At 45.7% G+C, this 25,267-nt stretch overlaps 1 protein-coding gene across 1 annotated transcript; it reads right to left on the reverse strand.

Moving 5' to 3' along the window:
• Positions 1 to 2: 2 nt before the first annotated feature.
• crfb12 (cytokine receptor family member B12) lies at positions 3 to 24,845 on the reverse strand. Its single transcript, XM_062485154.1, has 7 exons — positions 24,625 to 24,845; positions 23,680 to 23,966; positions 3,257 to 3,438; positions 3,006 to 3,145; positions 2,721 to 2,853; positions 2,468 to 2,586; positions 3 to 2,356 (listed from the first exon to the last, which is right to left on the reverse strand). The coding sequence occupies exons 2-7, from the start codon at positions 23,889 to 23,891 to the stop codon at positions 1,712 to 1,714; spliced, it is 1,431 nt and encodes a 476-aa protein (XP_062341138.1). The 5' UTR covers positions 23,892 to 23,966; positions 24,625 to 24,845; the 3' UTR covers positions 3 to 1,711.
• Between the last annotated feature and the right edge of the window lie 422 nt (positions 24,846 to 25,267).

The following is a 25,267-nucleotide window of genomic DNA, read 5'->3' on the forward strand; positions in this document are numbered from 1 at the left end:
AAAATGAAGCAGCCATTTTTAATAGCATACATAAAAAGTACCATGTACAGTCCAATAAAATATCCTACATATCGCACCTTCATACTACACGGTTTCACACATTGAAAGCTTATCCATCAATGGCTACGCCATATCCTGATCCAACCTGAGCATGTACTGTAAGGGTTTTTAAGTGGGCCGAACAACCAAAACAATGCCCTTTGATCTGACTAATTGGACATTGTATTCATTAGGGGTCATATACTGATTTTACAGGGTATGTCACACAGTTCCTTAAGGTCTACGAATAGGGTAGGCTATGTAACATTGGTTGGGATGAAAATGGCCCGGGTGCTGTTCTATGCACCCTAATGCAACCCTGTGAAATAGCCCTAGAATGAAACGAGAGGTTTTCTCCCTTTATGGCATGCTCATGAATATTTAGATGAGCTGCGCGCTGATTGGTTGGTTTACAACGAGCGAAGCTGCGGTGGAAAGACGCAACATAGACAGACAGGCATCGTGAATTGTAGATTTACATGACAACACAGATTATTTAGTCGAATGAAACACAGTTAGGAAAATGAAATAACGTCCGCCCCATTGCCAATAAACTAAATCATCACACATTCTACCTATGCTAGATACAGGAGACGTTAGCATTGCTAATAACTGTTAGCGACAAAATCATACTTTCAGTTTGCGGTTTCAGTTTACTATCCATACTTTAGTATACTTTAATATACTTCTTTTTAGTAAGGGAGGAGGTCACGAAACGATGAAAAACATTAAGCAAAAATCAAATAAAAAATACATGATTAGATCATTATTAATCCTGACCCCTGACCACTGTGTGGCATCCCTGTATGGACCACATATTATGAACAAAACAATCCCCAAAAAAGAGTAATGAGCCACACGCTCACCCACACGGGCTCACCCACACGCGCACACCCACACGCGCACACCCACACACGCTCACCCACACGCGCTCACCCTCACCCAAACAAAACGACCGAATTGGCCAAACAAGGCATTTACATTTATCTTACAGAGTATATAATCTAGCTAGTTAATGTTGTTAGTTAAGTTTTTTAGAAATCTGCTCAAATCGAGGCTAAACAGTGCTACTACCGTCATAACTGCTGGCAGGACAGGCAATTCTTTCCTGAAAAAACTCGCGTCACTCCCACAAACAAATTCTTCGTAAGTAAAAAGTTTAGTCTTTTAATTGACAATATTGACAACACATATTAAGAAACTTGTCTTTACTCAGAATATCGTCTCCGATTTCAATTCGAAGCTGTAAATCTAACACTGTAGGCAATCTCCCATGGTCTTCGCTCTGGCTCCGCCTCGAAAAACAATGGCTGCCGTTGCTGACGATACATTTATTTTCCCCTCCCAGTAACCCCTTAACCAATGATATGTATTTTGAGCTTAACTTGTCATGAGTATCTGGCAGTTTTCAGAAATAAAATCGGTGATTGGACAGCAAAGATATTAAGGCGGGAACCATTGGGCATTTTAATGCCCATATTTGAATGGTCCGGCAGGATAGGGAAAAATCAAATAAAAAATACATGATTAGATCATTATTAATCCTGACCCCTGACCACTGTGTGGCATCCCTGTATGGACCACATATTATGAACAAAACAATCCCCCAAAAAAGAGTAATGAGCCAGGTTTAGGTCTCAAGATTACTGGACACCACGGGAAAGGGGGGGGATCAAGGCATCCAGTGCGACTCGTACTCCGAGCGGACCACCACCAAAGACTCCGCCTCCATCTCTAACTCCGCCTCCCAGGGGACAGGAGAGTGACCTGGGGCCATATCCTGCACAGCCCCGTCCCAGCCTCCCTCGCTGTCCGAGCTTGCACCTCCATCTGTGACCCTGCTGTCTATCTCTCCCCACTGGATTGTTACTCCATGACCTGTTGTCCTGTCTGAGTCGGTCACTCCGGTGTCAGTTACTCTCCCCTGGTCGCTCTCCCCCTCCGTGTCTAGGCCCTGTGGGGGCTGGGTGTCTTCCGTTGGGCCTGCAGATCCCTCAGGTGTCAGCGTGTCTGAATCGAGGTCACACTCCAGGTCATCCAAGGCGGAGGTGTAGTCAGAGAGGCAGCTTGGGTTGACGGATATGGCCGGGGAGGGAGGTCCTGACCCCTGGTTGGTACCCTGGTTGGTACCCTGGTTGGTACCCTGGTTGGTACCCTGGTTGCCAGGGATCAACCAGGGACCTGGGTCTGCCCCGGCTACGCCTAATCTGAATATGTAGATGTCCACCTCCTCATCCAGCTGTCTCCTCCAATGTTGGCGCTCACAATGCACATTCTCTGGGATTAGCAAGCACTGCGTGGAGGATTCCCTGATATGCTATAGTCGAAGACAAAGAGATAGCAAGAGATGGGATGATTTCGTTCAGACATTGTGTGGGGAGAAGCAATGTGATGGATGACAATAGGCTTATGGGTCAGAGGTCAGTACCCGTATGATGGGGGTGTGGTCTTCATTCTCCTGGCAGCTCCATGTGACTGCGATCAGTCCAATCAGCGCAACGAGCAGCCCAAACAGTCCCACAGCCACGACCACGTACTTCCCAAAGTCTGGGAAAACATCCACACAGATCAGACACACAGCACTGGCCAGAGAAAGCCCGGACACAAGCTTTCACCATGAAACGGCAAGTGAGGAAACGTGTCCGCTAACGGGATATGTCGTTCCCAGACTGCCTGGCTACCTTGGCGTGGTGGCAGGTCGAAGCATCTCTCCGCGGTCTTGTGGTGAAGTAACTGGTGTCTCGCTGAGGCCGAGAGGCAGTAGGAGTGGTTAGGAAGGAGTTTGGGAAACTCTCGATGTGACGAGGTCTCCACCTGAAATCGGAAGAAAACGAACCATTTAGGCTTGCTGCTGATGTGCGGGTGAGCGTGTGTGCGTGTGTGCGTGTGTGGGTGAGCGCGTGTGGGTGAGCGCGTGTGGGTGAGCGCGTGTGGGTGAGCGCGTGTGGGTGAGCGCGTGGCCTTACTGTGGTAATGTGGCCTCCCGACCCATCACGCAGTGTGAGGATGTACGTAAGGCTGGGGAGAACAGTCTGTCGGTGGTTCAGAGACACATGCACACTCTGATTCTCCACCATTACATCCATAGTGGGAGCACTGAGCAGACCTGGATTAGCAGACGTGCACACACACAGACACACACACACAAAATAAGGTGGTATTTTGTAGGCCGAGCAAATGACTGACTTGATTATCAATATAGGTGAAAGCTACTCACTGTCTCCGTAGGGCTGGACAGTTCGGTTCAGAGTCTTCCAGTGCGACGTTTCCCCCCATCTCTCAGCTCTAACTCGGACAAGGTAGTGAGCGTGGAGGTTTGATGTGAGCGGGATGTCCAGAGAACACTCGGTGGCGACGGTATGATTGCACCCTCTCAGGTCACGCCAAACCTTTTCCCATCTGCACAGGAGCATGAGATGTAACTGTCCACTCTGTCTCTCTTTCTCTCACCGTCTGTCTCTCTTTCTCTCACCGTCTGTCTGTCTGCCTGCCTGTCTGTCTGTCTGTCACTCTCTCATGCTACCACATATTGCTCTGTGAGCGATCCCTTTTCACAACCCTTGAGCCCACAACCTGGGACTCGACAGGTCAAGCACAGAAAGGTTGCATGAAATTGTCTGCAATGTGACTAATCAGTAGAACTGGAACTCAATTGTTAAGCACTTGTGTGAGGTCTGGGCAAAGGTTCATAAAATGCACAAACTCTCGCTTGACAAACAGCCTTATGCCTCACTTTGGCACCATACAGAAGTACGAATAGGGAAGCAGAAAGTGTTTTGGACACGGTGGCTAGACAATGGAATAAATACAGTTAGTGTTAGAAAGGCCAGAGACGTTAGCAAATTGCGCATGCGCAGAGATCTGTTCCTCAGCACATCTCGTGATTTGGTCAGTTCGCGGCAAAACACCACAAGAGACTGCACGGTGTTAGTTTCATTATGCCTATTCAGTTTACCAGTAAAAGTAATTACTGTTTCACATTCCTGTCAGACATGTTTGTGCGTCACTGACGAACTACCACAAACAGAAACAGAAATACAAAGATAAAGATCCTTGAGTTACACTGAATATGCCTGAGTCCTGTGTATTGCTGTGCTGCCTACATTAGCCACCCATATCCCCAATCCCATAAGACTGCATTCCGACTCCAGAGGTGTTCTTACAGACACACCAGGGCGGCATCACCATACCGGAACCATCAACCTATACAGTCCTTTATTCAGTTAGTCAGTTTTACATTGGTCCTTCGAGCCGGATTGAGTGGTGCTTCTTTGGATTCCTAAGCCTTCGGAATGCAGTATCCTTTACCTCCTGGGGAACCTCCAATGGCTTCTACACGCCCTAAGCAATGGTCTCATCCGCATGCCTACCTCAGAGAGGATGATGTTGAATGCATGGGCCGACGGCAGACAGTGCAGTATCAGGAACCCAATGCAGCACAGTATACACAGGGGCTAGAAGACAGGCATCACAGCATGACTCTGGAAGGAGCAACGAGGAGGACACCGCGTTCATCTCGCTCCGCCAGCCCTCTTAGCCAGCATGCAGATTACGTAACACTGGATAAGTGGAATATCCATGAAGCACCTGCAGATCACAGTTACCAGCAGCGCCTGGTCCGTGCTGCGTCCAAGATGACAGCGCCACCAGGGATGGTACAACAGTTTTCTTCACCCTTACATAGGCCTTGGGAGGTCCCTGAACCTCCAAGGGCACAAGCAGTGCATCATAGCAGACCTATGGGGTTTTCACCTTATGAGCAGTCTGCACAGAGTCCTCATATTGATGGTGCTCCTTCCCTCAGTCAGCTTCCCTTGGTCACCGCTCAAGCTCCTCCTCGGCAATCTTACATGTTTCCTCCTTCAAAGCCTGTGTTTCAACAACCTCCTCAGAGTGGTAGTATGCCTTTTCACAGGCATTACTCTGCACCTCAGCCCTACATGCCGCAATCGTATGATCATCGCAGAGATGTGATTCCAGAGGTAGCACACAGAGCCTACGATCATCCTGCTGCTGCGCAGCCCGCAGACATGAGAGACCAGATCCTGATGGACTCCCTGAACAGGATGATGAGTGAGCTACAAGGCATTAAAGACCAAGCAAGATCAGCTATGCCTAGGAACCCCTACCCGCCTACTCCACATCCAGGTGAGCACTTCCACTACAGTCAGTTACCTACACAGCAGTCTCTTGGAAGAGACTATCACAATGCACCTGCCTTTGACAGTCAGCCTTACGGCAGTGTGTACCCACAGCAGTCTGGTTTCAGCCGGAACCCACAAGCAACCACTTCAGTGCCTCTGCGGTCAGCCAATCACACACAGGCATATATGCCATTACATCCTCATCCTCAGTATGATGCAAGTAGAACTGCATACGGTGCACCTGCACAGCAGCCACCAGCCTTTCTCAGAGAGAGAACCTATCGAGGTCCGATTCCAACCATACCAAACTTCTCTAACAGAGATCCGAGTGAGTTCACCCGTCTCAAGATTGCACTAGAAAACCTCCTACCTCCTGATGCCACAGAACTGTTCCGCTATCAGGTTCTTCTGGACCATCTTAAGCTAGACGAGGCTCGTCTTGTGGCTGATGCCTATCTGAATTCACCTACACCCTATTCAGACACCATGGCTGCCTTAACAGATAAGTTTGGTCAACCTCAGAAGCTAGCTATGAAGAAGATAGCCACCGTCATGAATGCTCCAGACATACGGCAGGGAGACTCACAAGCTTTCCAGAGATTTGCCCTACAAGTGCGTGCCCTGCAGGGGATGCTGCAGACCCTTGGGCATGAAGGTGAAGTGGAGCTCAGGTGTGGGTCGCACGTGGAACGGCTCTTGAGCAAACTCCCCTCGGACCTGCAATCAGAATTCCGTAGATGCATGTTTAGACGATGTGGAACAGGGTACAACCTGGTAGATTTCTCGGAATGGCTGCAATATGAAGCATGGTGCCAGGACAGCGAAGGCCAAGCTAGTATCAGAGACTCCAAGCCAGACAGGAAGAAGGAGCAGAAGCATGATTCTAGATCTTCTCGTCCAGCTACGGTGCTTCATGGTGCTGATGACACCTCTACCAAGCATTCAGCAGAGCCAGCAGCAAAGAAACCAGATAGCACAGGCAAGAAGAAAACATGGCAAGCTCACTGCCCATATTGTGAGAGTGAAGAGCACTTCTTGAGCCAGTGTGATCGCTTTAAGTCGTTTGATAAAGACCAGATCATACAGTGGATAAAGACCAATCGGCGCTGCTGGCGTTGTGGGAGATCGCATCAGGCAGCCGAGTGTAACCTGAAGAAGCCCTGCAGTAAGTGTCAAGGTAGACATCTCCTGATCCTGCATGATGTCAATGTCAAGCCTACCAGAGAAGGGTCCTGCCTTGTAAGCTCTGCTACAGAGACTCTGTACCTAGACAGACCATCAGAGTGTAGCCGAGTCCTCCTGAAAGTCGTTCGAGTCCTCATTCAGCATGGGAGCAAGACACTCGACACCTATGCAGTCTTAGATGATGGATCAGAACGCACAATGCTTCTGCCTGCAGCTGCACAGAAACTAGGACTTCGAGGGCCCTCAGAAAGTTTAGCCTTGCGGACCATTCGCCAAGATGTGCAAACATTGAGTGGCATGTCTGTCACCTTCAAAATCTCCTCCATCACCCAGCCTAGCAAAGCATTTGTGATTGATGATGCTTTCACTGCCAAACGCCTCAGCCTTGCTGATCACACGTATCCTGTGGCTACCCTCAAGTCGAAGTTCAGGCACCTCCAGGACATTCCCCTGCAGTCCTTTGACAGAGTAAGCCCGATGCTGCTCATTGGGGCAGACCACCCTCACCTGATAACCCCTGTCGAACGAGTTCGTCTAGGAGCCCCAGGTGGCCCTGCAGCCATTAAGACCAGGCTTGGTTGGACACTCCAGGGTCCAGCTAGGCTAACAGAGTTGCAAGTATCGCCCCAGCAGTGTTTGTTCACTTCACTAAGTCCCTTGGAAGTTGAGCTGCAGAGGAATGTGGAGAAGCTTTGGCAACTAGACGTTTTGCCACTTAGAGGTGAGAAGCAGGTGACTCGCTCAAGAGAAGACCAACAAGTCATCGATCTACTGGATTCAAAGACCACCAGAGTTGAGATCAACGGCGTTCTCAGATATGCCACCCCATTGCTCCGTAAGAAGAACTTCCCTGTCTTCCATGCTCCCATGGAGGCTGCGATGCCACGGCTCAGAGGCTCAGAGAAACGCCTACTAAAGGACCCAGAGAGTTCAGCTGCTTATGAAGCAGAAATAGAGAAGTTAGAAGTGGCTGGTACTGTAAGAAGGTTACCGATGCAAGAGGCACAAGCAGGTGGTGAGAGCTGGTACATCCCCCACCACATGGTTCAACATAACGGTAAGAGACGGATTGTGTTCGATTGCTCCTTTCAGTACAAAGGCCTCAGCCTTAATGATTCTCTCCTGCCTGGTCCTACATTGAGCCCCTCCCTACTAGGAGTCCTTCTGCGGTTCAGAGAGCACAGTGTCGGCATTAGCGGTGACATCAAGGGCATGTTTCACCAGGTGCTGTTACTGCCTGAAGACAAGCCACTTCTTCGTTTCCTTTGGCGCAGCATGCGGAGGGAAGAAACACCGCAGGTGTATGAATGGCAAGTACTCCCGTTCGGGACCACATGCAGCCCATGTTGTGCTACCTACGCACTGCAGCGACATGTGTTCAACCACAGCGGGCCCAATAGTGAAGAGCGGCTTTCCATAGAGAGGGGTTTCTATGTAGACAACTGTTTACAGAGTTTGCCGTCTACCAGGGAAGCAAGGCAGTTAATCGACAGTCTAAGAGGCCTCTTGTCCTCCGGAGGCTTTGAAATCCGCCAGTGGGCCAGTAACTGGGCTGAAGTCATCAGTCACTTGCCTGCAGATGCCAGATCAGATAAGTTGGAGCTGTGGCTGGCCCATGACAAGACAGAAGCACATGAGTCAACGCTAGGGCTTAGCTGGCAATGTGATGCTGACACCTTCAGTTACAAGCACAGACCAGTCACCTATCAAGATATCACCATGCGCAACATCTACCGTGTGTTAGCTAGTCAGTATGACCCTCTTGGGTTTATCCTTCCTTACACCACACGGGCAAAGGTACTGGTCTAGCGGCTGTGGGAGAAGCAGAGGGACTGGGATGACCCCAATCTCCCTGAAGAGCTTCTGACAGCCTGGCGTACCTGGGAAACTGAGCTTGCATACCTGCCTCAGATACAGTTGCCTAGATGTTACACCTCAGCTGACATGGATCATCCAGACACCAAGAGAGACGTACACATCTTTTGTGATGCTTCTGAAAGGGCTTACGGATCAGTCGCCTACCTGCGGTCCGAAGATGCCAACGGAAAGATTCATGTGGCCTTCCTCCTTGCACGCTCCAGGGTTGCGCCTCGGAAACTACTTTCCATACCCCGGCTGGAGCTCTGTGCAGCAGTAACTGGAGCTCAGTTAGCAAAGCTGCTAAAAAATGAGCTCACCTTTGAGATCCGCCACCTGGTGCTTTGGAGTGATTCAACCACAGTCCTTACATGGCTACATTCTGAGTCATGTCGCTTTAAAGTATTTGTAGGCACCAGGGTAGCAGAAATACAAGAGCTCACTGACCTCCAGGCCTGGAGATACGTTGATTCTTCTAGGAATCCGGCAGATGACCTCACTAGAGGTAAAACCCTGCAAGAGCTTGTGAGGCCTAACAGATGGTGTCAAGGACCAGAATTCTTACAGTCATCTCCGGAAGAGTGGCCAATCCTTCATCCACCGAACCACTCTGTGTTAGAGGACACCACTGAACTCAAGCGTTCCGCCTTCTGTGGGCTAAGTACGACCTCCAACCCACAGGGAACAGATAGGCCTAGCTTTAAGACCTGGAAGGAGCTGGTGGATTCTCTTGCTCAGGAGCTTCATGGGGCGGCTAGCCTGTCTGGACAACCGCCTGCTAGTACATATCAGGCTGCAGAGATGCTGGCATTCAGGAATGTTCAGCAAGAGAGCTTTGCAGAGGATTACGAACAAATCAAGGCAGGTAAACCTGTGGCATCCAGTAGCCATCTCCTTTGTCTTTCACCTGAGTTTGACACAACCCATCAAGTCATTAGAGTGGGAGGAAGGCTTCGTAGAGTGGAGGGACTCGATCCAGCAGCTGTCCACCCTATCGTACTTGACCCTAGTCACCCTTCCACAAGGTTGCTCATCCAGGAGTACGATGCCAAGTTGTGCCACCCTGGACCTGAACGAGTATTTGCAGAATTGAGACGCTTGGTGTGGATCCTAAGAGGCCGAGAGGCAGTTAAGCGTCACCAGCGCGGATGCGTTGAGTGTTGCCGATGGAGATCCAAACCAGCAGGCCAGAAGATGGCTGACCTGCCAACGCCCCGGCTCAGATTGTTTAAACCAGCGTTTTATTCCTGTGGCATTGATTGCTTTGGGCCCCTCCTGGTCAAGTTGGGCCGAAGGACAGAAAAGAGGTGGGGTATAATCTTTAAGTGTCTCACCACAAGAGCTGTACACTTGGAGGTGTTGTCATCCATCGACCTTGACTCCTTCTTGATGGCTCTTCGGAGGTTTATAGCTCGTCGAGGCAAACCAGCAGAGTTATACTCAGATCAGGGAACCAACTTCCGTGGGGGTGAGAAGGAGTTGAAGGAGGCCTTTACCAACTTAGGACCTGACCTCCAGCGGCAGCTGGCTCCTCAGCAGATATCATTCCATTTTAATCCTCCTGCTGCTCCCCACTTTGGTGGTGCATGGGAGCGAGAAATCCGCTCAGTTAAGGCTGCCTTACACCCCACCCTTGGCTCCCAGACTGTGAGTGAAGAGGTTCTCAGGACTGTCCTCATTGAAATTGAGTCCATACTCAATTCCAAACCCCTCGGCTATGTTTCAGCCAATGTTGCCGATTTAGATCCAGTTACACCTAATTACTTGTTGATGGGGCGGCCTGACAGCTCCCTGCCTCAAGTGGTTTACCCACAATCAGAGCTCCTTGGACGTCGGAGGTGGAGACATTCTCAGGTGCTTGCAGACAGGTTCTGGACTGCTTTCGTGAAGCATTACTTACCTGGCCAGCAGATGAGAGGTAAATGGAAAACTCCTGCTCCTGACCTCACAGTTGGATCCGTGGTCATGATGGTGGATCCTCAGTTACCCCGGTCTCTCTGGCAGATCGGAAAGGTGGTGAAAGTGTTTCCAGGTCCCGATAACCATGTGAGGACAGCGGAGGTACAGATGAAGGACAGAGTGTACACCAGGCCCATTGTTCGTCTCATCGTTCTACCGGAGATCCCTGATGATGAAGCCAGTGGACCATGATTGCAGCTGGATGACTGCTGGCCTTTTCCAAGAGCACATTTGACATCAAATGTGGGGGCGGCTGTGTTAGAAAGGCCAGAGACGTTAGCAAATTGCGCATGCGCAGAGATCTGTTCCTCAGCACATCTCGTGATTTGGTCAGTTCGCGGCAAAACACCACAAGAGACTGCACGGTGTTAGTTTCATTATGCCTATTCAGTTTACCAGTAAAAGTAATTACTGTTTCACATTCCTGTCAGACATGTTTGTGCGTCACTGACGAACTACCACAAACAGAAACAGAAATACAAAGATAAAGATCCTTGAGTTACACTGAATATGCCTGAGTCCTGTGTATTGCTGTGCTGCCTACATTAGCCACCCATATCCCCAATCCCATAAGACTGCATTCCGACTCCAGAGGTGTTCTTACAGACACACCAGGGCGGCATCACCATACCGGAACCATCAACCTATACAGTCCTTTATTCAGTTAGTCAGTTTTACAGTTAGCGACCTTTATAAAAATTGTATATGTAACCCAGTGGAAAGTATAGTTATACAAATACTTGGTTGTAATAAATACATTTGAGAAGATGGCCTATGTTAAATAAAAGGGTTACAGCTCAATGGTTATAAATATATAGTTAAAGTTTACAATTAATAATGTTAAATATGTTGTGGTAAAATTGTTTAGAAAGATTTCATTGTGAGAATTAAATGTTAGTACCTAGGGACAATGATTTATCTGAATGTTTGTTTTGATTGGTTGAGGTAAGAAACAGGAAGATTGTAGACGTAAAACGTAGAAAAGAGAGAGGAGAGTTGAACCCCGCTCATGGTTGAAAGCTGTAGGAGCAAGTTCGTGAATACTGTACAGAAGTGTAACATTTAGTTTCATGATTGTCAACGCGATAGTCAAAGAAGAGACATTTATGTTGCATGGGCAAGCAGCCTAGAAATCTTCTACTCGAAGTTTAGCGTCTGTATGTATGATCGTTTGTGATCGAACCGTGATTCTTTTCATTACTGTAGTACAGTCAATGGACTTTTAGCTAGTGTTTAGCTGGAAAGCTAACACTGGGAACTTGGACTTTGGCCACTGTTTAGCTAACAAAGCTAACATAAGGGTTACAAAGTTAGTTGTTTGCCGACGTGGATGCAACAAATTGAAGTGTTTAATATAGCGGACGTCAGACGATCGGAGCTGCCGGACATCGTGCCAACTCCGTTGGGTGGAATAGCCTAGCTACGCGGTATCGACTACACACGTGGACAACGCCATTCTGTTCTATCCTGCTTTTCTTCTGCTGAAACAAGTGCATAACAGACACGGATCACCAACAGTTTAAGGTACTTTATTTTTATTTGTTTGCTCACAGAGTGAAGTGACCAGTCAGTTTGGGTCTCACCGCACCCGAGCATCGACACAGGCCTGCAACGGGGGGTTTGCTGTTTGCTATAACTAGGCCGGCCGGCATGTGTGTAAATGATTATAGTTGGATAATTATATATTATAAGACCATAGAGTACACTAGTTAATTTCATAGTTGATAAATTCACGATATACCAAAAGGAATTCAAAATAATATTTGTTGGTAAAGTTAATAATAAGAACTCAGGGCCCTTCTCTAATTCATAGGGTATAAGTGGGCTACATAAATGGAGGCACTGCTGAGATCGTTTTGAATTTCTAGCCATTAATGAGTCTTAGTCTTTCTTATCAACTTAGAATATATATTTAAAAAATAAGAAAACATTTGAAATACCTCAGTTTCAATTAGCAAAATTAACCCTTTGACGCGTACGAACACACCGGTGTGTTGAGTCCTGGCTGGTCCCTGGAGCGTACCAACACACCGGTGTGTTGGAACGCGTCCTTTAGAATGTCCAGTTTGGCTTATTACGTAACAATAAACTCTTCAGCATTAGCCTACGCGTATGTTATAAACATGAATCTCAATTTACTGTATATTTTGAGAAAGTTTACCTTTATTATCCATAAGAAAACGTTCAAACAATTTAGTTTAGCTAATGTTAGCTAACAGCTAACCAAAAATAACTCACGCTTTACTCACGCCACCTAGTAAACCAAAATATTATCCGTTTTCCTTGACTTGGCTATCGCTTTCAACAGATTTTACTATTGTACAACCAACCAGAGATCGAAATAATAGATATACGTTCACAAATATGCATCTAAAACATCTGACATTCGTCTGTCTTTCGTCTCGTTTTAAGCTACTAGAGGCCATCTTTGATTTTTTTGTCTTCCGGCAACAAATATGACCCTTGATGATGTACCCCATACACCTCAGTATTTTCTCGTGAGAAGAGTAGGTCATCTCGTTGACCATTTGACACCCACAATGCAGAGTACTGATCAAAACAAAAAACATGTCAGCCTACATTATCGTCATTAGCCAAGTTAGCTTCTCGAAAGCTACACTACGATAATATATATCAATTCACTGTGGATTCACCTGTGTGAATATTTAAAAATCGGAACAGTAATGACAGTACTAAGTTATTTTAATAAATATTTTAATAAGTTAAAAAGCCCACACCAACACGTTTCTTAATTTTTAACACGTATCCTTTTACTCATTTCAGGTAGCTAATTACATGTCCAGGAAAGGGTACAATCTCGTCATTGTCACGTTACATATCAATGGATATCATTAGCACACAGCTATAAAAAATATCACATCAAAATTATTTAAAACCTTGACACTGTGTAGGGGTAGGCAAAGCTTCCGTCAACATATCGGCAAAAAGGTACAGCATGTTTGAGTTGTGTGATGTACTGGCTATGTTTAGGACATGATCCTTTACACAGGATCCACTATGGACATCCAGGATCATGAAGGGCTTGGGATTTCTGGATCTGTTGTCATGACAAGTCAACTGGTATTTATTGTCATCATATACTTACAGTACACAATGAAACAAAACAACGTTCTTCCAGGACCTAGACATAACCTAGACAACTACAACAACTGTGTGGAATTAGGTCAATAAAATTGGTCCAATAAGACAAGATGAAATTTGTGACAAATGCCTCAAAACACCAAGAAGTGGGGATACTGTGAATGTAAACAAGTAAGCTAGTGCAAGGGAAACTGAATGTAAACATAACATACTAATACCATAATACATGGACATCAGTTATTGAGGTAGCAGCAATATGCAAAAATATTGAGTTTGATGATGTACAGGAGCGTGTGGGGTGCATGGGTTTGTCCACAATGCGTGTGGGTTTGGGGATGCAGCATTTGGTATAGATGTTTGTGAGGGAGGGCAGAGAGATCCTGACTATCTTCTCAGCTGTCCTCACTGTCCTCTGCAGGCCGTGATGCAGCTCCTTGGGATGCTCTCTACAGTCCCTCTATGCAATGTGGTGAGGGTGTGGGATGGGAGATGGGCTTTCAGCCTTTGCAAAAAAATAAACATGCTGCTGGTACATCAAGGAATTAGGTGTTTGACGGTCTCGTTGATGTTCAGCAAGGAATGGTCACTTTGTGCTGACCGTACTTGCTCGTCACCTGAGAGAAGGCCATGTACTATACATGGACAATTTGTACAGCAGTGCTGTCATGTTCTGTTTCTTGGAACGGGGCCTGTGCGGGCCAACATTCACCTGTAAAATTATAGGGAGATGTTCAAGATATAGAAAACGGTCAACAGCAGGCAATCAAGTGGTATGACAAGTGGTGCGTTTCATTACCCTATGAAACATTACAGTCATACATTGCCGTCTTGTCATTTCAATAGGTTGTTAGATTGAATAAGCATAAAGTCTGGTTTATTCTACATGTCGTCCATCAACTAGCCCTAGCCCAGATTTTCCAAACAAATTACACTTGGCTCTCATTTTAGCTTGAACTGTGGCCTGACAATAAATGAGGAATACATTTTCTATCAACACGGAAATTAATGACAGTAGATGGTAGCAAGAGATCACAAAACATAGCCATCAATATAGAATGGATGTCTGAATTATTGTGTTTGCTTTAATTGGACTAAACATGGCAAGTTAGTAATCGCTAGTTACCTGAATAATACCCTTTACTACGAGCTAGCTAGCAAAAACATCAGATAGTGGAAAACAACCACAGGTCATGCTTTCGTCTCAATATCATGCCACAGGTATGTGTATATTTTGTGGGTATAAATAATCTACTCACCAGAAAAGTTTCCCAGATAAATTGAAGCCAACCAAAAAGGTTTGAAGGTATCCAAGCAGCATGAGCTTGATCGCCTTTCGCCGAGGTGTCTGGGAGTCATGTTCCAGTCTCGCCTACAGTATAGCTCAATTTGGTTGACGATCAACAGTTGCTGCTAATTTACTTGGCTATGTTACGTAGTTTGTGTAGTAGGATTATAACAAAGTAATGCAAGTGCATCTAGTCAGTCTAGCGTATTACTAGGATTGTAATGTATCGTTTTGTTTTCGTTTAGCTGGCTTCCATCCAGTAACTTATTTTGTGAACACTGGCTGCGTTGCCAACTCAGAAGGTTTACGAGATGGAAGCCAGCTAGAGAAAACAAAACGATGAATAGAAATCAAATTAGACTGACTGGATGTATCCAAATTATTTTGTATTCGTTATAATCCGACCACACAAACAACATAACATAGCCTAGTAAATTAGCAACAGCTAACTTGTTGATTGACTCTTTACTACACTACGAGCTAGCTAGTTTGGCAAAAACATCACCTCGTGAAATACAACAGTTCATGCTTTCATCTCAGTATCGTGCAAACTATATGGGTGGTATAATTTGAGTTATACAAATACTTCAGTCACCATAATAATAGCCAAAATATCTACTTTGAAGGCTTCCGCCAGTCCCCTGAAGCGGAAGAAATATGTAACGAGAAGGTGGATAAACAAAACAACCAATGAATGGAGTATTCGTCACTAATACGGGGTGCAAACTAGGTCAATGGAAAATGCGAACCGATAAATACTTAAATTGTATAGCAATTCGATTTTAATGCGTCATAATCAATTTCTGGAACGTTGAGATTGATCCAAACTCACGCGCATAAAAAACTCACTCTGGGGGACCAGTCAAGGAATTTAGAACCTACGTGTGAAAGGGTTAATGCACAGTCAGAAAATGTTCACAAACAAATTAAGGAACTGGTGTCAAGGAGAAGCACTGGACGAGAGTCATTGCCTATTGACAGTGGTCCCCGAGGACACAGAAATAGCAGAAATTGAAGATGCTCTACAGACTATAAAGTGCCTTGGTCGAGTGCGTGTGAGAGGAAGGACGTTAAGTGAGACACCAGGTGAACTCATGGTACTCTGTGAATGCAGAGGAAAATTAACCGATTTAGATGTGCCCCCTGAAGTGTTCCCAGCAGAAGGATTAAAAGCATGGCCAATCTACACTGTTTTGAGGAACCGAGGAACATCTGAAGATTTTAACAGTAAACTGAATGCTCTGCTTCAAGCCGAGGGAAAATCTGTAGAAGATCTGCAGGCTTTATTCTCCAGCTCAGAGTCAGCCCCCTCGTCCGTTGAGTCCATTCTTCGTGCAGTTGGTGACCTGTTAGACAAAACCAAGAAGCCCTCTCTGGAGAGTGGAGGCTATCGTCGCCTGCGCATTTTCTCAGGTACTGTACCTACTCCAGCCGGAGAAGAGCAATTCGACCATTGGATGGAACAGGCTTACCTAATGGTGGAAGAGAGTGATTGCTCACCAAAAGAGAAACGAAGGAGGATAATGGAAAGCTTAAAAGGACAGGCGTTAGAAGTAGTGAAGGCAGTGCGTTCATCTGACCCTGATGTCACTCCCGAGAAATGCTTGGAAGCTATAGAAAGCGCATTTGGACTGGCTGAATCTGGAGATGATTTGTATTTCGCTTTTAGACTGCAACGACAACAATCTGGAGAGAAACTATCAGATTTTTTAAGAAGATTGGAGCGTTGCCTGTCCAAAGTAGTACAACGTGGCGGCCTCCCAGCCAGTAGCACCGATCGAGCTCGTTTAGAACAACTCCTTAAAGGGGCTGTAGATGCCGACCTGATGTTAATCCAACTGCGACTTAGAGAAAGGAAGGTTAACCCTCCAACTTTCCTTGAACTACTACGGGAAATCCGCACGGAAGAAGAATATGAGTCCTCTAGAGCTAAACTAAATCAGTCTGTGCGCACAGTCCATGTCAAACCACAGTCTGAAAACAAACAGTCAGAGATACAAAGTCTAAGAGCTGAGATTAAGGAAATTAAGTCAATGTTTGCTACTCTGGCGACAAAACCTCACCAAGTCACAGAGGAAAGGGATGAGAAACCATCTTTCTCAACCCCAATCACTGAGACTAGTCGGGACCCTGAAGTAGAAGCCCTCAAGAAACAAGTGAGACAATTAACACAGAAAATTGACTCAAAGAAGTCAAATACATCTGCAACCCCATCAACTGTGATGGCCGTAGGCAGCACCCGTCCTACACCTAATACGCAGACAAGACAGTCAACCGACTCAAATGAATACATCTGTTACCGTTGCGGAGAAAATGGACACATTGCAGGAAAATGCAGAAATCCTGAAAATCAAACAAAAGTAATACAGAAGCTTATTGGAGCACTCAAAAAAGCCAAAAGTGACAACCCAGAGTCTACCAGCACAGCAGCTAAGCCTGATGTGGGTTGTACAGTCAGGAAGAGTGCAGTGGATTGTTTCAAGTCAACAGACCTACCAGAAGGTTTAATAGGGCCCTCGTCTTTGGAGCCACTAAAAGTTAATGGACACCTGTGTGATGCCTTGTTGGACAGTGGCTCACGAGTAAGCATAATTTTCGAATCTTGGTATAATCAGCATCTGTCAGATGTTCAGATTAATCCAGTAAGCCAATTAGACATTTGGGGCCTAAGCGATTCTACCTATCCTTACTTGGGCTATGTAGTGGTAGAGATAGAGTTCCCGAAGAAAGTGGTTGGCGCTCCAACCACCATTTCAGTCCTGGCGTTGATTTGTCCTGACCCAGCAGGCCCTGACCAGACACCTGTGATCATCGGGACTAATGCCAAAGCCAGCCTTCCCAAAAGACTCGCTCAGCTGTGTGCAGATACACCTGGGGGGTATATGGCTCAAACTTTAGGCATTCGAAGCACCTGCTTGGAGCACCCAAAGAGCCCCACAAAGGTAATTCGGGAAACCGAAGACGATGACGATGAAGTAGGATGTGTGAAGTGGCAGGGCCCTGGTCCACTGGTACTACCTGCAGGACAAACCAGTCAAGTCATTGGTAAAGTCTACTTAAGGCAGCCACTGCCTGATGAAATTTTAATGGTGGAACCCTCTTTCACAAACCTTCCTGCAGGCGTCCTTTTACAGTCCATGGTAATTCCAAGCCACTCTGTTGATGTTAACCGGTTCACAGTTCTTGTCCAGAACGAGTCCCTCAGAAATATCACCATACAAGTGGGTACCATTTTAGGCTGTTTGTGTCCCACTGATGTGGTCACAACAGTGCCAAAACAGTCAACCTCTGGTTTCGACCCCAGTCTGCTGAAATTTGGGGACTCACCTGTTCCTGAAGAGTGGAAAGCAAGGCTTCGAGAAAAACTGTCTGAAAGAGAAGATGTATTTTCTCTGCATGAACTGGATGTGGGACAGGCGAAAGGAGTGGAGCATAACATTCGGCTGTCCGATACGCGACCATTTCGCGAACGCTCTAGACGCATCGCACCTGCAGATATTGATGATGTTAGACGTCATATCCAGAAACTATTGGCTGCCGGCATCATCAAAGAATCCAGAGGCCCATATGCGTCACCGATAGTAATTGTTCGGAAGAAGAATGGGGAGATACGGATGTGCATAGACTACCGTACGCTCAACAGCCGCACTGTCCCAGACCAGTACACCACTCCCCGGATTGACGAGGCTTTGGACTGCTTATCAGGGAGCAAGTGGTTCTCCGTCTTGGATTTGCGCAGCGGCTATTACCAACTAGCCATGAACAAAGAGGACAAGGAAAAAACTGCGTTCATTTGTCCTTTAGGATTTTACCAATTCGAAAGAATGCCTCAAGGCCTGACAGGAGCGCCCGCAACTTTCCAAAGATTGATGGAGAGAGCGGTTGGAGACATGAACCTCCTCTAAGTACTGGTCTATCTCGATGACCTGATCATCTTTGGAAAGTCACTGGAAGAGCATGAGGAGAGGCTCGTGAAAGTCCTAGACCGACTGCGAGAAGTTGGACTCAAGATTTCGCTTGACAAATGCCACTTCTGTCAGACAAAAGTTAAATACGTGGGCCACATTGTGTCTGCTGATGGTGTTGCTGCAGATCCTGGAAAGATTGAGGCTGTTACCACCTGGCCCAGGCCTACAACTCTGAAGACCTTGCAGTCGTTTTTAGGTTTCTGTGGATACTATCGCAGATTTGTTAACAACTATTCATCCATTGTCCGCCCTCTAACTGAGCTAACGAAGGGGTACGCCCCAACACAGCATGGAAAGAAACAAAAAGGGAAAAGTGATGTTTACTGGGATGAACGAGCACCTTTTGGAGAGAGGTGGGACCAGTCATGCACAGATGCATTTGAGAAGATCAAGCACTGTCTCACCAATGCTCCAGTTCTGGCTTTTGCTGATCCTAGCAAACCGTATACCTTACATGTGGATGCCAGTCTTTCTGGACTCGGCGCAGTTCTTTATCAGGAGTTCCCAGAAGGCTTGAGACCGGTGGCGTTCGCCAGCCGAAAGCTGAGTTCTTCGGAAAAGAACTATCCCATTCACCAGTTAGAGTTCTTGTCTCTGAAGTGGGCAGTTGTTGAAAAGTTCCACGATTACCTATATGGAGCCCGTTTTACAGTTCGTACGGATAACAACCCTCTCACCTATGTTCTTACGTCTGCAAAACTCAACGCTACTGGACATCGTTGGCTGTCTGATTTGTCAGTCTATAACTTTGACATCATCTACAGACCTGGCAGGAACAACACCGACGCAGATCTACTATCAAGAATGGAGCCGACAGAAGAGGATCCAGACTGGCAAAGTATCTCTCGGTCTAGTGTCAAGTCTATCTGTCAGCATATTGGCGTTCTGGGATCCTCGCAAGCCTCTCCAAGGTATGTGGAGCAACTTGGAGCTTCCCCTGAGTGCGTGCCTGACATATATGCTTTTCCTACCAGTGTTCAGTTGAACACACTGGGACAGTTGTCCAGACAAGAGCTAATCCTGGCTCAAACACAAGACCCTGTGATAGGACCAACGAGTCATGCTGTGAAGCACGGCAAATGGCCCGATGATGTAGTCCCGAATCAGGAGATCCTGTCAATGAAGAGAGAAAGTAAGAAATTAGTCATGGAGAATGGACTACTTCACCGCTTGAGCCAAAGCCATTCAAAAGAGAAGATTTGTCAGCTTGTCCTACCGGCTGAGTTCAGACCAGTGGTGCTGAAGTCCATGCACGATGACCTAGGTCATTTGGGAGCGGAAAGGACCACCGACATGATTAGAAGCCGTTTTTACTGGCCCAAGATGTCTGCTGATGTGGAGCAATACATCAAAAACTGTGGAGAGTGCATTCTAAGGAAAAGCCCTGGCCAAAAAGCTGCTCCCTTGCACCAGATAGTGAGTTCTGGGCCAATGGACCTTGTCTGCATAGATTTCCTTTCTATGGAACCGGATTCAAAAGGAATAAGTAATGTGTTGGTCATTACTGACCATTTTACAAGATACGCCCAGGCTTTTCCTTCAAAAAATCAAACAGCTCTCACCGTTGCTAAGATTCTGGTTGAGAAGTACTTTATACATTATGGACTGCCAACACGAATCCATTCCGACCAGGGACGGGATTTTGAGTCCAAATTGATCAAGGAACTGCTGAAGATGATGGGAATAAGAAAATCACGAACAACCCCTTATCATCCGCAGGGTGACCCCCAGCCAGAAAGGTTTAATCGAACGCTATTGTCCATGCTGGGCACACTGAATCAAGGAAAGAAACGACAATGGAGCCAACATGTTGTACATTTGGTGCATGCTTACAACAGCACAAAATGCGACTCTACGGGATACTCTCCCTACTTTCTTATGTTTGGGAGAGAAGACCGACTCCCAGTAGATGTGTGCTTCGGGACACAGTCCGAAGACAAAGGAGAACCTCAGCACTCGTCCTATGTGGCAAAGCTAAAAAAAGATCTGCAGAAGGCTTATCAGATGGCTACAGAAGCCTCAGACAAAACTCATCTGCGTAATAAAAAAGCATATGACAAAAGAGTGACATTTCAAAACCTAGAGCCTGGCGACAGAGTGTTGCTTAAAAACCTAGCTTTCAAAGGGAAACACAAGCTTCAGAACCGTTGGTGTGACATTCCCTATGTTGTCGAACAGAAGATGCCAAACCTACCTGTTTACAAGCTGAAGCCTGAAAGTGGGAAAGGGAAGTTGAAAACCCTACACAGAGATAAACTCTTGCCCATAGGAGAGTTTGTGAGGATTCCTGTGTTGGACAATGATGATCATGTTCCGTCAAGACCTAAGACTCGAGTAAGTACTGGTAGTAAGGGAAAGACAGTGGTAACTAATTATCATGTACCAGAAGTAAGTGAATCCTCAGATTCTTCAGATCTGGAGTGCGACTGGCCCTATAGACCATACAGAACGTACCTAGAAAAGCTCTTGTCACGGGGGAAAAAGTCCATTTCAGTAAGCCCAAATCAGAGTGAGGTGCATTCGGAAGAAAGTGACAGCCCTCCGGTGACAGAACACTCGGTGCAGGAAGACAAGAACCCTGTAACTGCAGAAGAGACTGACACAGAGCCTGAGCCAGTTTCCAGTGAGGATGATAGTAAGGCTAGTAATCTTAAAACAGAAGTAACTCATAAACAGACTAGACCAAAAAGATCAGTTAAACCAATAATGAGACTTACATATGATGAGCCCGGTAAAGCAAGAGATCAACCTCTTACCATTGTTCACAGAGGTGTTGTTATTAAAATTGGAAAGAGCTAGTGTATACTTACACTACACCCTTTATTTTAAGTTCATAGTTCAGTTTAAGTCTGTTGTGGACATCAGACATTTAGAAGGGGAAGGGTGTAACCCAGTGGAAAGTATAGTTATACAAATACTTGGTTGTAATAAATACATTTGAGAAGATGGCCTATGTTAAATAAAAGGGTTACAGCTCAATGGTTATAAATATATAGTTAAAGTTTACAATTAATAATGTTAAATATGTTGTGGTAAAATTGTTTAGAAAGATTTCATTGTGAGAATTAAATGTTAGTACCTAGGGACAATGATTTATCTGAATGTTTGTTTTGATTGGTTGAGGTAAGAAACAGGAAGATTGTAGACGTAAAACGTAGAAAAGAGAGAGGAGAGTTGAACCCCGCTCATGGTTGAAAGCGGTAGGAGCAAGTTCGTGAATACTGTACAGAAGTGTAACATTTAGTTTCATGATTGTCAACGCGATAGTCAAAGAAGAGACATTTATGTTGCATGGGCAAGCAGCCTAGAAATCTTCTACTCGAAGTTTAGCGTCTGTATGTATGATCGTTTGTGATCGAACCGTGATTCTTTTCATTACTGTAGTACAGTCAATGGACTTTTAGCTAGTGTTTAGCTGGAAAGCTAACACTGGGAACTTGGACTTTGGCCACTGTTTAGCTAACAAAGCTAACATAAGGGTTACAAAGTTAGTTGTTTGCCGACGTGGATGCAACAAATTGAAGTGTTTAATATAGCGGACGTCAGACGATCGGAGCTGCCCGGACATCGTGCCAACTCCGTTGGGTGGAATAGCCTAGCTACGCGGTATCGACTACACACGTGGACAACGCCATTCTGTTCTATCCTGCTTTTCTTCTGCTGAAACAAGTGCATAACAGACACGGATCACCAACAGTTTAAGGTACTTTATTTTTATTTGTTTGCTCACAGAGTGAAGTGACCAGTCAGTTTGGGTCTCACCGCACCCGAGCATCGACACAGGCCTGCAACGGGGGGTTTGCTGTTTGCTATAACTAGGCCGGCCGGCATGTGTGTAAATGATTATAGTTGGATAATTATATATTATAAGACCATAGAGTACACTAGTTAATTTCATAGTTGATAAATTCACGATATACCAAAAGGAATTCAAAATAATATTTGTTGGTAAAGTTAATAATAAGAACTCAGGGCCCTTCTCTAATTCATAGGGTATAAGTGGGCTACATATATTTATGTAATTCACTGAATTAGTCCATAAGTACAAATTGGAAGAGAAAGGAGACGTTTGGAAATACTTTCAAATCAGACACTGGAAACAGATTATGGCTAATCATGGTAAATATATCAAGGAAGCTAGGGGGAAATGTATTCAGTACATAATATTGCACCGGTCCTACTGGACACCAAATAGGCTTTTTAAAATAGGACTAATAAGTGCCAACACATTTTGGAAATGTAAAACATTTACAAGGGGCACCTGTTTGCGTCTCATTTGGGAATGCTCTATGGTCAAACCATTTTGGCATAACATACTAGAATTCCTAGGGACATGGGCAGGAGTAACCATGCCAATATCTCAAAGACTTTGCCTTTTGGGAGACAACACAGATATGCCAACACTAACAAAAAGCTCATATTCAGTCCTGATGGTTGGGATAGCCTCTCTTGCCAGAGTTCTATTGAGACACTGGAAATCACCCGTGAACCCACCAATGCAGGAGGGGAAACTCCTCATGAGTGAGACAGCATCATATGAGGTTATGCTGGCTAGGATAAGGGGCAAAGAGCCTGGGACTATGGGGATTTGGGATAACTTTATGATCCACCTGACTTCTAACTAGTAGCCTGATTGTGAGATTGTAACCGGATTCTTTATGCCATATTTATTTAATTTACTGATATTTAACATTTGTAGTCATTTAGCAGACGCTCTTATCCAGAGCGACTTACAGTAAGTACAGGGACATTCTCCCCGAGGCAAGTAGGGTGAAGTGCCTTGCCCAAGGACACAACGTCATTTGGCACAGCCAGAATTCAAACCAACAACCTTCTGATTAATAGCCCGACTCCCTAACCGCTCAGCCATCTGACCCCCCTTTTGTTTTATTTGTTTTATTTAACTAATACTACTGTACTTTTTGTCTGCTCAGACACAAAGTCTGACACTCACACTCCCTGTGACCAGGATAAGTTATGCTTTGACTGAAATGTTATTTCACTATCTGTATATTCACAATATTATTATATTATTTCACTATATTATTTCTCGTCTTATTTGTCTTCTGTCAGCTGTACCATATGAGCTGTTGTTTGTCGTATTTGCAAATAAATATTTAAATATAAAACTGGAACTTACTCAACCGCTTTGAGCTGGGCAGTGTAGTTTGTGTCGCTAGGGTTACCTGGGCCCGGCAACCAGCGCACACGACCAGTGAAGTCAAGGAATTCCACATTTATGCTCTGAGGAGGGGAGAGTGCATCTGGCATGCACACACACACACTCACACATAAATACAAAAACACTTGTTGGTTTAGCCTTGGGATGAGGGTCAAGTGGGAGATGAGCATTGTTTGATTACTAATGCCTGTTGAGCAGTGTTGAATTGCTCATGCCTGTGTTCACAGGAGGCTCCTGTATGGCACCTGTGTAACACAAAAAGAGGGTTCGAGCATGATTGGCCAGGGAACAATTTCACAGTATAGAGGGTAAAATAGATTTTCTCTAGTTTGTCCATCCTTTCATTTAGCCCTTAACCAGAGCCTATTCTTGCAGAAACAATAACAGCCGAATCATAACAATCTATCCCAGGGCTGTCAGACATATCTAAGGAAATATGGAAGAACAAAAATAGATCATGATATGTGCTGCTGTACTGTGTCACTTGAGGCTGGGTAGAATAACTAAGAATCGACTTCCCTCCGACAGACTTGTCCAGATATGACCCTTTCCTCCTAACCCCACCCCCAAATACATTACATTTACATTTAGTCATTTAGCAGACGCTCTTATCCAGAGCGACTTACAGTAAGTACAGGGACATTCCCCCCGAGGCAAGTAGGGTGAAGTGCCTTGCCCAAGGACACAACGTCATTTTGCACGGCCGAGAATTGAACTGGCAACCTTCAGATTACAAACCCGATTCCCTAACCGCTCAGCCACCTGACTCCCCTGAAATAAAGAGCTCTTGATCCAAACAGTCAATTAACTTGGTGCAAAGAACATCAAGTTCATACATGCCTTCTCTTGAATAGCCCCACAGGTGATTAAATACGACACATGATGACGAATGATGCGACTCACCGAGCATTCGCCAGTCAGGATGTTTTCCCATGGGAAGACGAGAACCTTCTCATTGGTCACGAACTGCACCTTCAAAACGATGCACTCTGTCTGACATTATTGGGTACGTCTAAGAGCTGGTGGCTCTGCCTTTCTGTCCACATCATTGATCTGATCCTACTTCTAATTTCAAACCCGACTGAGAGTACTCCGAGACAAAGTGTGTTGACAGAGCGGAGGCGGCGTGCCCTGAGAGAAACACTCAGATGTGTGGCTTCAATCAGGATTTACAAGACAAACCTGCTTACACGAACACAAAGAATAGGGGAAGCAGGAAACGGCTTTACCTATCTGGTCTGATCATGGTCTGGGCTCCACTCCCTGTAATAATTGACGATCACACGACTCAAATCTATAGTTCTGTCAAAACAGTAGCCGGACGAACCGGAATGCAATCATTCCACAGCTGCCGAAGAGCATTCCTGTAGGTATAGATCACTGTCGTGAATAACGAGGGCAGTCCCTTTTTCCTACCTGCCGATTGATGTTGGATGGCCTTGCACTCGAGACAAATGAAACACAGAACTTCAAAGTCATTTTTGTTCCTTTAGGCTTTCTTTGCATCCCACTTGAATTTGAATACTATATTCTCTACGTCATTAAT

This window comes from Osmerus eperlanus, chromosome 19 (genome assembly GCF_963692335.1).
Source record: "Osmerus eperlanus chromosome 19, fOsmEpe2.1, whole genome shotgun sequence".
Taxonomy (NCBI): domain Eukaryota; kingdom Metazoa; phylum Chordata; class Actinopteri; order Osmeriformes; family Osmeridae; genus Osmerus; species Osmerus eperlanus.

Excerpts from the sequence above, each read along its gene's own strand:
- crfb12 (XM_062485154.1), bottom strand. The coding sequence starts at position 23,891 with ATGCTCATCTCCCACTTGACCCTCATCCCAAGGCTAAACCAACAAGTG. Across the intron at positions 2,854-3,005 it reads CGGGAGGCCACATTACCACA|GTGGAGACCTCGTCACATCG; the intron begins GTAAGGCCACGC and ends TTCCGATTTCAG. Across the intron at positions 2,357-2,467 it reads ACCACACCCCCATCATACGG|CATATCAGGGAATCCTCCAC; the intron begins GTACTGACCTCT and ends CTTCGACTATAG.